At 36.5% G+C, this 16,989-nt stretch overlaps 3 protein-coding genes across 3 annotated transcripts; 2 read left to right on the plus strand and 1 right to left on the minus strand.

Annotated features, from left to right (window-relative positions):
• Positions 1-1,100: 1,100 nt before the first annotated feature.
• Positions 1,101-1,700, plus strand: LOC148292875 (uncharacterized). The gene has a single exon (XM_088256153.1). The coding sequence runs from the start codon at positions 1,101-1,103 to the stop codon at positions 1,698-1,700; it is 600 nt and encodes a 199-aa protein (XP_088112279.1).
• Positions 1,701-4,945: 3,245 nt separating this feature from the next.
• LOC148292876 (uncharacterized) lies at positions 4,946-5,839 on the minus strand. Its single transcript, XM_088244479.1, has 3 exons — positions 5,367-5,839; positions 5,143-5,285; positions 4,946-5,062 (listed from the first exon to the last, which is right to left on the minus strand). Exons 1-2 carry the CDS (start codon positions 5,837-5,839, stop codon positions 5,144-5,146), a joined length of 615 nt encoding a protein of 204 aa, XP_088100605.1. The 3' UTR covers positions 4,946-5,062; position 5,143.
• A 9,894-nt stretch (positions 5,840-15,733) lies between these two features.
• LOC110745676 (uncharacterized) lies at positions 15,734-16,915 on the plus strand. The gene has a single exon (XM_021945795.2). The coding sequence runs from the start codon at positions 15,734-15,736 to the stop codon at positions 16,913-16,915; it is 1,182 nt and encodes a 393-aa protein (XP_021801487.1).
• Positions 16,916-16,989: the final 74 nt, after the last annotated feature.

The raw sequence follows: 16,989 nt of genomic DNA on the forward strand, positions 1-16,989 counted from the left end.
GTTTTTGTCCAATTATCCAATTGTTCTATTAACCAATTTTCTTTTTTCCAATTGCCCTATTTTCTAAGTTTTCTATTTTTCCTATTTCCAATTTTCCAATTTTCCAATTTGCTAACTTTCCTTTTGTTCTATTTCCTATTTTGCTATTTTCCAAGTTACCTTATTTGCTATTTTTCAATTATCCAGGTATCCAATAGTCCAATTTTCCAATTTTCCAATTTGCGAATTTGCCTATTTTCCAAGTGTCCTTTTTTCCTATTTCCTATTTCCAATTTTCCAATTTTCCAATTTTCATGTTTTCAGAGTTTCCTTTTTTTCCTTTTTCCTATTTCCAAGTTTCCTTTTCTTCAATTTCGAATTTCCAATTTTCCAATTTTCCAAGTTGCTTTATTTTCCAATTACCCAATTTTCCAACTGTCCTTTTTTCCTTTTTCCAATTTTCCAATTTTCCAAGTGTCCTTTTATCCTATTTCCTAGTTTCCTCTTTCCAATTTTCCAATTTTCAAAGTTTCCATTTTTTCGTATTTCCGATTTTCCAATTTTCCAATTTTCCTTTTCTTCTATTTTCAATTTTCCAAGTTTCCTTATTTCCCAATTTCCAAGTTTGCACTTTTGCACTATTGCTATTTTGCTATTTTGCAATTTTGCAATTTCCCATTAAGGTTTGCTTTTTTTCGTTTGTAAGCCAATTTTATTGTTGTTAATGTAATGTTGTACTGCTGTAAATTACAGCCAAGGAATTAATGGTGTAGTTTGCAATCCCATCAATTTAATGCACCAACAAAATACCCAATATATGAACCTTCGTATATATAACTGCAACATAGGCAGCTTAATTAACGGGAAAGGTAAACATTCATATCAGTCTGACTCAAAGGCAAAGGCAAACATTCATATCAGTACTTCATATCAGTCTTACTCAAAGGCAAGCATTCTCCACATTCATATTAGTACTTCATATCAGTCTTACTCAAACGCAAACATTCTCCACTAAAGCTAACCATATTGTCGTTTACAACTTCAGACAGAATCTACGTTTATTTGTTTTGTTGCAGTCGGCAGCTGTGAATTGTAGTACTTCAATACGTCAATACTTGAAGATGTCGGATGTACGGCCTCCAAACGAGCAAGTGAGTTACCCGGGGGACATGCCGTGGCATGTGCCATTCCCATCTCCACCGCTGACTCCCAATGATGATCCCACTTCATCTGGAAGTGAGGCCGACATCACTGATCCCCTTGACAAAATCTGTGCCGTGAAGCAGGAGCTCCAATATTTCTCTAAGGCAACAGATTGGTGGGAGACCAAATGTGATCTTGATGGCCAAGTGATGGGAAACTTGGCCAACAAGTTGAACAAAGCATTTGCTGGAGAAGTGAAGCAAACTCTAAAAGCAAAAAGTCGGAGCAAAAAGTTAGAGTCGTTGAAGTTGAAATTGGAACAGCGAAAGAAAGATGCCGTCGAAAAATTCACAAAATCTGAAGAATATAACCATGAAATGGTTGAATGTTTCAACACCGGCTTCGAAATGTTCCGAGATTATGCTTCGGTCATCTCACCAAACTACAATTGGAGTGAAATTGATGTAGTTGGTGTGTGGGATGTGCTGAATATGGGTGCTGAGGGAATGCCTCATCATAGTCTCGTGCGTGCAGCGAGGACAAAGAACAAAGACATGGATCTTTTGATGGACCTGTAGTAAGGGTGAGTGCTGCTTCAGTTCATCTGACCCAAGTACATGGATCTTTTGTTGCCTTCGTTTTCCCTTCGCGGGATAGTATTGTTAAGGTTCGGGGGCGATTTGTTTTGCATCTGTGAAATGTACTGTAATGGATGTGTGTGTATTGTATGTACATTTACTTAATATTGCTATTATATTGCGTGTATATTGCTTAATATTGACTTTGTATTGCATATATAGTGGATGAATATTGCCACTTATTGGATGTATAGTGCTAAACTATTGCTACCGTATCATCCATATATTGCTCCCGTATTGGCTCTATAGTGGATGTATATTGGTCTGATATTGCTATTATATCGTATGTCAATGGAATTTGGTCTAATAACACTCCACTTCGTTCAAAGTAATCCTGATTTCAAATATCACGGACACGACAATTGTTATCCATCCTTATATTTCCCAAGTTTCCTTTTGTTCTATTTCCAGTTTTCCAATTTTTCAATGTTCCTATTTTCCCATTATGTAATGAAAAAAAGTTGTCTGCTTTGGCTAATTGAGAAAGTAATTAATATTGTCCAATATGGTAATTGTCTTATTTCCCATTTCCACAATTTCAATTCGTTTCCAATTTTCCTTTTTTCCATGTGTCCCTGTTTCCTATTTCCATTTATCCAATTTTCAGTTTTTGTCCAATTATCCAATTGTTCTATTAACCAATTTTCTTATTTCCAATTGCCCTATTTTCTAAGTTTCCTTTTTTCCTATTTCCAATTTTCCAATTTTCCAATTTGCTAACTTTCCTTTTGTTCTATTTCCTATTTCCTATTTCCTATTTCCAATTTTCCAAATTTCCTTTTTTCCAATTTTCATGTTTTCAGAGTTTCCTTTTTTTCCTTCTTCCAATTATCCAAGTTTCCTTTTGTTCAATTTCCAATTTCCAATTTTCCAATTACCCAATTTTCCAATTTCCTATTTTCCTATTTTCCAAGTGTCCTTTTTTCCTTTTTCCAATTTTCCAAGTGTCCTTTTATCCTATTTCCTACTTTCCTCTTTCCAATTTTCCAATTTTCCAAGTTTCCATTTTTTGGTTTTTCCGATTTTCCAATTTTCATTTTCTTCTATATTTCCAATTTTTGAATTTTCCACGTTTCCTTATTTCCCATTTTCCAAGTTTGCAGTTTTGCTATTTTCCTATTTTCCTATTTTCCTATTTTCCAATTTTAATTTCTGAAATTCCCAATAAATGCTTAGTTACATAGTCCTATTTTGGGTTGAAATCCACAAATTCCATTTTCCCATTAAGGTTTGGTTTTTTCGTTTGTAAGCCAAATTTATTGTTGTTAATGTAATGCTCTACTGCTGTAAATTACAGCCAAGGAGTTAATGGTGTAGTTTGCAATCCCATCAATTTAATGCACCAACTAAATACCGAAGTACATGGATCTTTTGTTGCCTTCGTTTTCCCTTCGCGGGATAGTATTGTTAAAGCTTCGGTGGCGATTTGTTTTGCATGTGTAAAATGTAGTCTGTAATGGATGTGTATGTATCGTATGTAGAATCACTTAATATTGCTGTTATATTGCATGTATATTGCTTAATATTGCCTTTGTATTGTATTGCTAGTGTATGCATATTGCCACCCTATTAGATGTATATTGTCATACTATTGCTATCGTATTATCCTTATATTGCCCTAATATTGTGTCTATAGTGTATGTATATTGGCCTCATATTGCTATTATATCATATGTCAATGGCATTTGCTCAAATAAGTCTCCACTTCGTTCAAAACCAGGATGATTTTTGGCATGCTTGGGCCAAATACAACAGGAAAAAAAATCCATTCAAGCTTCTACAATGGAACGCACAATAACCGTTTTACATGTCCTTCCAAGACCAGTGTGAAGTATCCTCGGATGGTACTGTAGAACTCTAGGTCCATCCGGAATTTGATAGAAGAAAACTTATTCAGAATCTTTCATATTTGTAACCACTTTGCTTGTTCTCAGAGGAAGAAACAAAAATAATCATAATAATAAACGGTGTGATTTCAATTATTTCAAAAGATTGATGTCAATACTGTTTGTTTGACATCAATCTTTTGGGCATGTCTCACACAATTAAGCCCACAAAATAAAGTAAACATGCTATAAGCTCCACAGTAATATTTACTTCATCTCTATAATCAGAATAATGGGGGGAAAAGAGCACGGAGAAATACATGAAATGAAAAACAACTCGGCAGTGACTGTGAGATTGTGTACATAAAACTTGGAACAACGTAACCACTTAAAGCTAAGGCATCTCATACGTATGCCTACAGAAAATAACAGTGTATGGTCATCTTCTTTAGAATATTGCAATCAACACTTGGTTGAGACCGACCTGCAAAAACAACTGGGTTAAGTACAGAGATAGAGTTTATGAATGGCAGTTCCAGAATTAAGACGTATGTTGATTTGTAACTCCCACCGAGTCAGTTCATAGTGCCAAATGCAGCTATCTGGCACACAGATATGACAAGCCAAAAGATCCCAAGAAAAAAAGCAAACTAAACAAGAAAAAAGAGGCATGCCATAAATGGGAACCGGAGCAAAAAGCATCACATAAGCATAGAAGCAGATTGGCTCCATTACAATGTTCAAGAATGATGCAAATACTAGATAAAAGAGTTGTTATTCAAACCTCAGCAGGTTTCTCGGTTTCATTCCTGGACCTTCAATATCGTCTTGCACAATAGCATCATTTGACTTCGTCAAACTTCCAGACAAAGACTCCGCAATTTCTTTTAGACCCTGCAACAAAGTGGCATGACTTAAATACAGAAGGAAACTAATCCAATATGCAAGATGAAAGACGAGTGATTGGTACCTGCTCCAGCTAAGATCAGCAAACACAGTATGAGGTTCCAAATTCCAATAACAACATAATGCTAAGCAGAAAAGTAGAATTGCTGCCGACATTATTTAAAACGAACTAAGTCAAAACTAAATTGAGAAATCTTAAGAAAGCTGTATGCTTCAGTAAGTCCACTAACAGATTCCAAGTGCAGGAAATGAAATTTACCTATATCACATAAATTGCAAACAAAACCACAGACACAAAATGTGAACAATGGCTACAAAAGCATCCATAAAGAGCAACAATATTTATATATGGAGGTGTACAAAATAGGTAACCTTCAAAATCGAAACAGTGTGTGTGCCATGTAAGGCAATTAGCCACTGCTTCTAGACTGTACAATATTACACCTGACAATATACAGCAGGGCCAAAGACCCGGGTTGCTACACATAATAACTAAACCTAGTAGCTCTAGCAAAAAGGCAGGAATTTCCAGCAAAGCATCCACGTCTGCATCTTCATATAAACGAGTTCCTGACATAATTAATGAGCACAGTGAATTCCCAAGTCCTAAGTCCACACTCAACTAAATTCACAGACATGAAGACATATACCTCATACATATGCCTCCCCCCTTAAACCCTCTATTGCAAGCTTCAGTCTGTAATATTTGGTCTTCAAAGGGTCAATTGTATGCAACGAAATCCCAGCACTGAGATGCTCCAAGAATTTTACGGTCATGATTCCGCAAGACGCACTGTCAAGCCAATAAGTTGGGAAATTAGAACTGCATTTATGTAAAATAGTTTCTAAACTCCACTAAATTCACAAACCTTACCCATCTCGTTGTTGTGGCACATCTCCAATGGTGCAAACTGAGAATGGCGTAAAGCTTGACATCTGCAGCCCCCTTTGCTTAACCTCTTCAAGCTCAGAAGCTTCATAAAAGTTCATATTGTACAGCACTTGTGGCAGCGTCTCGGCAATAGGGCGAAGCAGTCCAACCAGCTTCTTTGTGGCGGTAAAATCAGAGTACGAGTCATACACAGTTGCAGTATGATTGACGAAATCAAGTTCGATTGCAACCCAGTGGGACAATTTCAGATTATATGGAAAATAGACCTTCCTAACTTTTGTCCAAGCTTGGCCATACCCGTGTTGCCACGTACCGCGCACATAGTGATGTATATTGTTCAGCTTGCTGGGTGTAAGGTCACTGATGTTTGAAGCAGCTACCTTCTTCACTCCACGTGTCTTGCCAGTCGCTTTGACCGGCTCTAGAAATTGCTGCACACATTGAAATGAAGCCATATTACATAATGACAACCAAAAGCAAATGAAGCAGTGAATGTTAAATGGTAACATGTTTACCTGCAAGCAACAATCTGTCGTTGTCCACTGAGTTCCAAATACCAACGGATGCGCGAGTTGCCTTTTCCGGATGAGAAAGGTTGCCATGTCCAAGTGCTGAAAGTTCACGTATATAATATCAGCACAATTTCATACAACTGTACACTTAATAAAGGTTAGAAAACAATTGAAGTATCGTAATAAAGTAGAGAATTGTGTATTCTTACCCTTGAGCTAATCCATTCCGTATCATCGATCAGTTTGTAGAAAAAATCAGCGTCCACCAAACATGATTCCAGCTGCACCTCCGCACTACAAGAGGCAAAAACGTAAATTCCCGATCAGAACTTAGGTGGTAACAGTTTTCACAACATATATGAAATTATATTGTCCCATTTAAAATAACAGTTTTCAGAACTTAGGCAAAAACGTAAATTCCCATTTAAAATCGTTTATATTGTAAAATAATAGTCGTATACATGCTGTCAAATTATACTATAAGCACATTGGGCCGTGAGCAATCAATAACGTGGCCGTCATGCGGAGGCCCTACGGGCATAAGTTGAAATCCGGCTACAGTTCGGCTACAATGAGGGAGTTATATATGGCCCTTACGTTAGACAAATATAGAATTGACTTATATGTAGCAATTAGGTGAGACAAATATAGAATTCTTGCTAAGTAGGAAGCTACTTCACTGGGGAGTGGAATAATTTTGCCTCAATTGTAACAACTCTCTTAAAGTCAAGCTAAGTAGGAAACCAACTCTCTTAAAGTCAAGCTTCCATTTCTAACTAGTTAAAAATCCTTTTTGAGAGTTGGTTTGTATATTTAATAATTGGAAGACTAATAATTTGAAGACTTTGAAGACATGGAAGAAGAAACTTTGGCTTAGAGTTGGACGGAAGACTTAGAGTTGGATTTGGCTTATGTGTATTTAAAGACTTGAAAACTTTGCATGTGTATGAAAACTTTGCATGTGTATTTAATGGAGTGAAGACTTGGAAGAAGAAGGGAACTAGTTAGCTACGGAAGATGATAGAGAGGATGACTAAATAATTGACTTGGTAGATGACTTGGGCAACTAACAAATAAAAAATAGAGAAATAATGAATAAAATAAATTATTGAATGGATGCAAATTGAAACTAATAAATTAATCATAAACTCAAAAGAAAATTAACGTAGGTGAATAAGTTATACAAATAAAAAATTATGAGAGCACTGAATTTAATTAAAATGAGAATATAAATTAATGAAAATAATTGAATTAACATAAATTAAAATTTGAAGGACTATGAAATAAACACAGGAAATAATATTAATTGAAAATATTATTAACTGTGGAAGCTTTGAAAACAAAGTAAGAACTTACAGAAATCTTAGTTCAATGAAAGCAAGCAGGACACTCACACTCCACTCTCACTTACAACTATGGTAGTCGCCTCAGGTCTACAAACTCTGAGAGAACTTTGAAAACTGAAAGAAACTTACAATGCTTACTAAACAAAGCTTGCCGAAAACTGAAATGAAAACTTCTAACTTATAGCCTTGGCTTACAAGAGAAGACAAAATAACTTTTGAACTAACTTTGACTTTACTTAAGTGAAAAACATTTAACTTAAACTTTGTCGGGGCATCTTTGAATTGAAAGGCATTCTCTGAAAAGGCTACTTTGAATTGAAGGGCATGGGCATTCATGGGCATCTTTGAAAATCTTTAACTTGTCAGGGCATCTTTGAATTGAAGGGCATATCTTTGCTTTAACTCTGGAGAAACAGAAAGGCATCTACTTTCACATGGGTGAAAGGACTTTAACTCTGCTTTCGGCTACTTTAACTTTGGCAGAGGCATCTTTGACTTGGAAGGCTTCAATCTTCAGAGAGATCATATGGATCTTGACTGTCGGGCACATAATCGGACCATCTAGGCTTAGGCTTCTGACTAAATTGTTGACTGGGCATCTGGCTTGAAGAAGATTCAGACTTTGGACTGGCATTGTCTTCATCTTCATCCTTCATTTGAGAAACTTGAGCAAGGAGTTGCTCTGCTAATTCTGTTAATTCTTTCTTAGATTTCCCTTTGAGGGAGGCATTTGAACTGCTTGGAGAGGCTTCTTTGGCTTGAGCGACTGGCATCTGGATAGGTGGATAACTTGCATGGACTTGATTAATAATATTATTTAGAATGACTTTGTCCCACCATTTGACTGCGTAATGACGGCATAGAAATCTGGTGTCCCAATTAATCTGATAGCTCCATTTTAGAATCCATGGAATCTTATATTTGGCAAAGAAATGAAGAAGCATAGGGAAGAATTTCTCCTGCTTAGTTAGTTGGTGCTTCTGACAAAAATAATTAAATGTGGGGCGTAGACCTTCTGGAAGGATTTCCCAACAGGAACCATTAATGTTCCACCATTGGAGAAACCAGTAAGGAAAATAAGGCTTGAATTTGGCATCGAAGTTCATGAACCATGAATGACTGAAGTCTTCAAATTGATGAAAGAAAATTGTATACCATGCATCAATGTAGTCTCCATAATTATAAGTAAGGCCTGATTGAAGTGGCTTTTGATCATAGGCATTTTTACTCCAGTGTTCTGGCTTAATGACTTGGCGTATATAAATGGAATGGAAAATAGTGGCTTCTGTTTGTTTGTCCTTGATGGGCTTAATGTCTGCTGATTGGGTTTCATAAAGAATGTCCCTATAAAACTTCAAAGACTTAGAAGGATGACTTGGAAAATAATGCATGTTGGGAGGAAAGAACTTCTTAGCTATTTTAACTGGGTCATTCAAATCTTCTAGATAAGGTTCAACAATAAAAATATGAGAATTGCTTTTTGGATGATATTTAGACCTTTGGGCTTGGCTTTGACTTGGGTTTTGACACTGGGAAGGCATAGGGGCATGAACAATAAAAGGATCATACTGGGAAACTAAAGCTGTCTGATAATTAGGGCGTAGAGAAGGCTGGCTTAAAGGGCTAAAACTATTCCTAACTGGAATTGGCATATAACCTGGAAAAGGCACAAGTTGGGCATTGGCTTCTTGTTTGACTGGCATAGGCATTAGGGTAGCTGGAAGGACTCTGGCTTGGCTTGGGCCTGGGCTTGGTTGGCTTGTCTGACTGTATTGCATTTTTTGCTTGTCTTTTTCTTTGCTTGACATGGCTCTGCCTGTTTATCCTGTAGAAATTCTCTTGTAAGAAAATCAGGGATACTGTTTTCACTACCTCTCAAATATTCTAACTGAAAATCAAAAACACTCAGAATTGCTTGCCATCGTGCAAAAATCTGCTTACTAGCTATATTTTTAACATCTTTTTCTAAAACATGTTTTGCAGACTTACAATCAACACGAACTAAAAACTTTTGATTTAATAAATCATCTTGAAATTTGCTTATGCATAATACAATAGATAAAATTTCTTTTTTAATAGTACTATAATTAACTTGGGCTTGACTCCAGACTCCGGAATGAAAACGAACAATTTGTTCAGGAGACTCAGGGCTTATTCTTTGTTTTAAAATACCACCATAACCTGTTTCAGAGGCATCTGTTTCAACAATTTTAAAAGCATGAATTGAGGGAATACCTAGGCATGGAAGAGATTTGACATGAATCTTAATTTGCTTAACTATTTCTGTATGGCTTGGAGTCCAGGCAGGAGGATTGCTCTGGAGACGATCAAACAGGGGCTTACATAATTTTCTTAGATTTTGATAAAAATCAGAAACATAATTTAAAGATCCTAAAAACCTTTGAAGTTGACTTTTTTCTAGAATTTGGTCTGGAAACTTATCAGCAAACTGGATGACTCGATTGATTGGGCTTATCTGACTTTGGCTTATGTTGAAACCTAAAAACCTGACATTGACCTGAAATAACTTGATTTTCTTGGCTGAAACAACTAAACCATTAGTTTTGACTATCTGAAGAAATTTATGTAAATGCTTCCAATGTTGCTCAATTGACTCAGAGAAAATAAGAACATCGTCTATATATACTATGGAAAAATGACTGTAAGCATTAAAGATTTCATTCATAATATTCTGGAATTCACTAGGGGCATTTTTTAATCCAAAAGGCATAACATTCCATTCATAATGACCAAAAGGGGTAACAAATGCAGTCTTATATCTATCTGATTCTTTAATTTGAATTTGCCAAAAACCGCTTTTCATATCAAATTTACTAAAGATAACGGCTTTTCCTAATCTATTAACTAAATCTCTTTTATTAGGGATTGGGTACCTAATCCATTCTAAAACTGAATTAAGAGGCTTATAATTTATAACTAATCGTGGGGCTCCTCTTTCTAACTCGGCATTTTTCTGAACATAAAAAGCTGGACAAGACCATGGTGACTTACTTTTCCTAACTATTCCTTTGTTAACTAAATCCGTGACTTCGGCTTTGCATAATTCCATTAACTCTTGGCTCATTTGAATTGGACGTGCTTTGGTAGGAATATTCTTTTCACTAAATGACTTGACATAAGGTAAAGAAACAACATGTTGCTTACGGTGCCAAAAGGCATTGGGCATATCAGAACAAACTTCATTTTTTAACTTATCTTCAAATTTACTAATCTGTAATTGAAGCGACTTGTCGGCTAACTGTTGTTCTACCCTTTTAAACTTAATTTCTTCTTTAAGAAAATTAACTTGCTTATTTTTACTATGAATTAACTTAACTGACTTAGAAATAGCTGACTTCTGTAATGACTTAAGACTATGTAATTCTGGCTTAGTTAAAAATTCAAATTTAACTTTTTCTCCTAATTGGCTTGAAGTGACTCCATCATATTCTACTTGAAAGGGGTAAAGTAAAGAGATAAAGGGTAAACCTAAAATGACTTCATCCGTGATATTCTGGATCAGGACAAAGGATGTCTTAAAGCATATTTTATTTTGGCATACATGGGCTTTTGGTAATTCATATTTTAACTTAAGGGCTTTTCCGGACGCTGTGCCTAGAACTTCTTTAGATTTCCTATAAAACTGGGTTGGAATTAGACCTTCCTGAATACAATTTAAATCGGCTCCTGAATCAAATAAAGCAATTGTATTTAATTCAAATTCATTAATAAAAATACTGACTCTGGAATACCATTTCCTAAAATTAATTTGCTTAATTAAATTAATGGCTTTTTCTTCCTTATCAGACAACTCAGGTTCTGACTCAGAACTAGACTTACCAAATGGATTACTAGTTTCTGCTTTGGATTCTAATAAATTAATTAAATCCTGTTTAATTGCATAATTCTCAGTTTCTAACCTTTGGCTTATTTGTTTTAACTCTAAAATTTCTTTTTTAACTAGTTTAACCTCTAACTGAAGATCCTGGAGGGTGACTTCCTTCTTTCTATTAAATCTTTCTAAAGTGGCATTAAGACTTATCTTAGGAGGCATAGGGGAACTAGACTCTTCTTGACTTATGATTTTTCTAAGTTTCTTTAGGTATTCAGTCTTTAACTCTGGATCCTGAACTTTACTAATTAAATCAATTAATAATTCTTCTTGTTCCTCTTGCTTAGTTAAAACACAAATTGATTTATTTAAAATTCTACAACATTTATCCTTGCATCCTAATTGAACTTTTGGCTCACTAGACTGGGAACTATCTGAACTGTAGGTATGTGAACTGTTTGTAGGCATAGGATCTGACTCAGTATTGGCTAACTCTAAGACTTTAATTAACTTAGCTTCTTCCTCGGATGCTAACTTTAATTGTTTAATTGCCTCTTTAACTTTGCACTTATTAGCATAATGACCTTGCTTTTTGCATTTGTAACATCTAACTTTGCTTTTATTTGTGCTTTTCTTAAAGTAATTCTTTTTACCTTGTCGGGGACTTTTCCTAAAACCTTTCGAATAACCTTTTGACCATTTACTTTTCCTAGGGGTAAACCTTCTTTTACTATAAAATTCATTATCATCTTTGAAGGAATCTCTCCTTCGGGAATAATGGCGTCTTTTACTAAAGCGTCTATCATGGCTTCTTTTGACTTGTCTAGACGGCGGGACCGGTGCTAGACCATATTGTTCACAAAAATTACCTAATTCATACTTGGCATTTTTACTATCGGCTTGGATTGATTTTCCTATTTTTAAATCTACACACATTTTCATACCAACTTGATTAATTGTACTAATTATATTACCGTAAGTTAACTCATCATAATTAATTTGACCTGATTCATTGCTTAGGACTGTTCTAATCTTATGGGCAAATAAATTAGGAAGACCATTAATAAACTTTTCTTTCCAAAAGGCTTGATTACTGTCATCTCTAAGCATGACTCTGGAAATAAAAACATCTTTATACCATCTAAAATCGCTTAGCTTAGGGCATCTTAAATTACTTAACTGATCATGAATTCTAGCTGTTGTACTACTGGGCGTACCTATGAAATGCTCAATTATGGTATATAAAAGGACATTGACTCCGTCTTCTATGCTTGTTCCTATTCTTTCATCTAAAATAGGGTAATTATTTTCATCTGTTTTAAAGGCATGAATTATTGTAAGCTTGGCAGCTTCTGTGAGATGTTTATCCCACCAGAAACGAAGTGTTCCTGTAAAACCTGTTTCTAAAAGGGAAACTATTTCTGACTGTCTTAACTGATGATTAGTGGCATAACTATTGGCTACCATAGACATATGTTGTAACTTATTAAGTATTTCCTGTTCGGATAAACCATCTATATTCCATTCATAAAGCTTATCGGAAGACACTGAAAATTGGCTTTGGGTTCTTTCTTCAAATTGGACATCTGGAGGCGTAGGCTTAGGATACCAATTTTTGGTAAGACTTGTAGGATTAACTTTGCCTGTTAAACGACTGACTTTAAGACTCTGGGCATCTTGGTTAACTTGGAGATTGCTAAAGGCTTTTTCTATTTTAGAAATATTACTAGTTTCAGACTCTAGACTTTGGCTTGATTCTAAAGACATAATTGACTCACTATCGGAATTGACATCAAAACTTAAAACTTTAATTGAAGTTTCTTCATCTTTACCTTTGTCTTTATCCTTGTTTGGCTTAGGTTTAACTGGGGTTAATTCCTGAAACATTTCCTCTATTTTACGCATTGTTGGACTGACTTTAAGTGCAGACTCAGGCTTTAGGTTAAAGTGAATTAAAGGCTTTTCTTTCTTTGGTTTAAGGGCAACTTCCTGTGGAATTAACTTATCAACTTTTGTTTCTATCTTATCTAATTGTTTACCTATTACTATTAGGCTTGTGTTGGCATAATTATTTTGTTCTATGACCTTTTTGACTGGTTCATCTTTTGACTCAGCAACTTTGTATGGACTTGCAATAATTTTGGCATTCCTATGATTAATTACTATGGTTTCAACTGGGGGGTGCGTACTGACGACTTTGGAGGCATCGGCTTTTTCCCATTTTTCCTGGGTTAAAGTAACTAACTTTTGACTTAGATATTTGGCTTCTACAAAATCAAGATAAGGTGATTCGGACCTAGTGGCTTTGAGATATTCTTTCCACTCATTGAAAATTTCTTTTCTTTGAGCTTGGGGGAAAAAATCATGATACTTGGCTTTTCTTTCGGCATTTTCAGGGGCTTGGAAATGGGCATCTAATTTTGACCAATGAATTTTAAATGGCTTATTAAGGACTCTTAATTGGGCATCACAATTATAAACATCAAAAGTAGAATCTTGGGCATCTGACCTAGTAGGTGACGTAGGCTGTATTGGCTCAGGAGGTGCAGTAGGGGCTTTGTAGCTTGGTTGGACAACCTGTTTAGCTTTTCTTAATTCATTAATTTTGAAATCAATTAAAGCTTTGTCGGCTTCTAAATCTCTTTCTGTAATTGAAGATGACTCTGCGGATGAATGTCTAGCAGGAAACTTAAACGATTGACTAGGCGTAGGTAACTGTTCTAATTGGACTGTTGACTTTATCGGCCTATCAAAACTAATTTTAACCGTACCATCTAAATATGGTTGAATATAATCTAAATCATTTAAACTACGTTGGATTGGCTTAGGGGGGCATTCTGTGGTTAAAAACCAATCTTTAGGTAAACTAACATCTGACCATCTAATCATTTGAGGAACTTTGATATTTGCACAAGACGTATGACTTTGAATTAAAAGTGTTTGGTTCTTCGGGCTTTTGCTTAAGGCTTGGAAATTCATATTAGTACCTGTGACTTTATAATAAATTCTATAAATTAAAGCTAAAGGCTGGGTACCTGGTAAAACATTATAACCATGAGTTTTAATATTTAAAGTTAAAACTTTTAAAATATGAGGATCACTAAGGCTTACTGTAAAATCTGGATAACAATCAAAATGAACTGGACCATGGCATAGACTTGACTCAATAATTCCTAAGACTCCTTCTTGGTAATCATTAAATCTGGCATCTCTTAGACTTAATAAAATTGCGGCTTTTAAACCTAATTTAGTTAAGGGCTTAACTGCAACTTGAACTAGACCTATATGTAAAAAATTATTACCTTCTTTTCTATGGTTTTTAATTGCATCTAAATTAAGTAACTGACATGTTTCATGTTCTTTTCCTAAGGCATAGACTTGTTCTACTGTTTTAACATGCGTAGTAGTCTTGAATGCATTGATTGACCATTTTTGCTTATAAATTTCTTTGCTAGAGACTTTGGGAATATTCCAATCATTACAATGTAATTCTGAACTAGAAGACTCAAATTCTAATTGTTCTTCATTAATTATATCTGGTACTTGGCTTAGACTGGTACTTGAACTAGAAGAATTAATTGAATTGGTTCTAAATAAACGACTCATTTTGCTTACGTGGAAAATTTAAATTAACTAAATTAGAAAGACTCTTACATGACTTCCAAAATAGAAAGACTCTTGGGTAACTCCTAAGATTGACTCTAAGGTACCTAAGAACCTATGGGTATTCTCTCTCTCACCTTCTCGTGCCTAACCGCTCATGCCTCTACCTGGGACTTACTGTTTGGTAAAAAGGTCTCACCTTACGGACTTTTGAGAGATAGAACCTAAGGAACTAGATAACTAAGAATAGACTTAGAAGAAACTTTGGAGACTTACTAAATTAAAAGAAATTTGGGAGACTTGCTAACTCAGAAAACTTAAATCAGCCACTTGGGCGATATGAGTAGCAGACTGAGACTCAACTCTTTCAACTCTTACGGCTCTGATACCAGAAGGGGGGCTAAAACCTATAATCTAGAAGAACTAGATTAAAAAGGATTTTTAACTAGTTAGAAATGGAAGCTTGACTTTAAGAGAGTTGGTTTGTATATTTAATAATTGGAAGACTAATAATTTGAAGACTTTGAAGACATGGAAGAAGAAACTTTGGCTTAGAGTTGGACGGAAGACTTAGAGTTGGATTTGGCTTATGTGTATTTAAAGACTTGAAAACCTTGCATGTGTATGAAAACTTTGCATGTGTATTTAATGGAGTGAAGACTTGGAAGAAGAAGGGAACTAGTTAGCTACGGAAGATGATAGAGAGGATGACTAAATAATTGACTTGGTAGATGACTTGGGCAACTAACAAATAAAAAATAGAGAAATAATGAATAAAATAAATTATTGAATGGATGCAAATTGAAACTAATAAATTAATCATAAACTCAAAAGAAAATTAACGTAGGTGAATAAGTTATACAAATAAAAAATTATGAGAGCACTGAATTTAATTAAAATGAGAATATAAATTAATGAAAATAATTGAATTAACATAAATTAAAATGTCCAGAGACGGACGATAGGGCAGCCTTCGGTGCCTTCAAAAGCGGTCTTCGGTCGTCTCAATTTCGCTATCTGGTCCACAGCAGCAACTGGACCACCTATGTCGAGCTAATGAAGCAGGCAGCTATGCACGCCAAGGCCGAACATTTCAACTCCAAGGGATCGGCTTCGGCTCCCCCAAGCCAAACAACAACGGCCGATCGGCCTTCAACACAGAGCCATGACCGATTTCCGGCAAATCAAACTGCCAGTCCGGCCCCCTACCGAACGGCACCCCCAGCCTCTTCTCCTTACGAGGCTCGACACAAACGAAAAGACAACTTCCGGGATCGGCAGGACGGCGGCAAACGAGGCAAGGACTCCAGCAGGCGAAGTGACTTCGGAAATTCGACGAAGAATCGGTCAGAGGAAATTTTCACTTTCCTCAACACCACTTACGAGCATGTCCTCCTGACAGAGGGGGAGTTGATCCCGAAGCCGAACAACCGAAAGCTCCCTCGGCAGAACGGGAAAGACACCGGTGTATTCTGCCGATACCACCAGTACAATGGCCACGATACAAAATCGTGCATCGCCCTTCGAAAGATAGTCGAACGCCTCATCAACGACGGCAAGCTGGATCAGTACCTAAACACCAACACGGCCTCGGATCAACCCTCGAATCGACAGATTAATATGATCAGTGGAGGGGCACCCATCCCCGAAACCAGCAACCGATCCGTCAAAAACTACATTTGTGCCGTCCAGCATCCCCAGATCCTCAGCGTAGCGGGAGGACGCCACGACAAGACCCAACGAATCGGTTGGGAACCTATTACCTTCTCTGAAGAGGAAGAACGAGACATCATCTTCCCCCACTCCGATCCCATGATCATACGAGCCGATATTTCGGATTTCGATGTGGGCCGAATCCTCATAGACACCGGCAGTTCTGTCAATGTACTATTCGCCGACGCTTTTAATGCCCTCGGCATAGATCCTCAACATCTGAACAAAGATATCACCCCCCTCCTAAGCTTCTCGGGTGATGTGATCAAACCGATCGGCAGTGTCCTGCTTCCGTTCGCAGTCGGCACCATTCCCAGACGAACGGTCATCTATACCCACTTTCTGGTGGTCGATTGCCCAACAGCATATAACGCCATCATCGGCAGGACGGCGCTCACCAAGATGAAAGCCATGCTGTCACCACACATGCTCCTCCTCAAGTTCCCCACCCACGTTGGCGTAGGCCAAGTGCGAGGGGATCAGTTGAGTGCACGGACATGTTACGTTTCGACAACGAAGGAATAGGCAAGAGCTACGCTTCGCAAGGCATACTCAGTTTCTACTAATGTAACTATGCTGAACGGTAGGGGGACGGACAC

The sequence above is a fragment of the Prunus avium genome, chromosome 7 (assembly GCF_965620075.1).
Source record: "Prunus avium chromosome 7, drPruAviu1.hap1.1, whole genome shotgun sequence".
NCBI lineage: Eukaryota > Viridiplantae > Streptophyta > Magnoliopsida > Rosales > Rosaceae > Prunus > Prunus avium.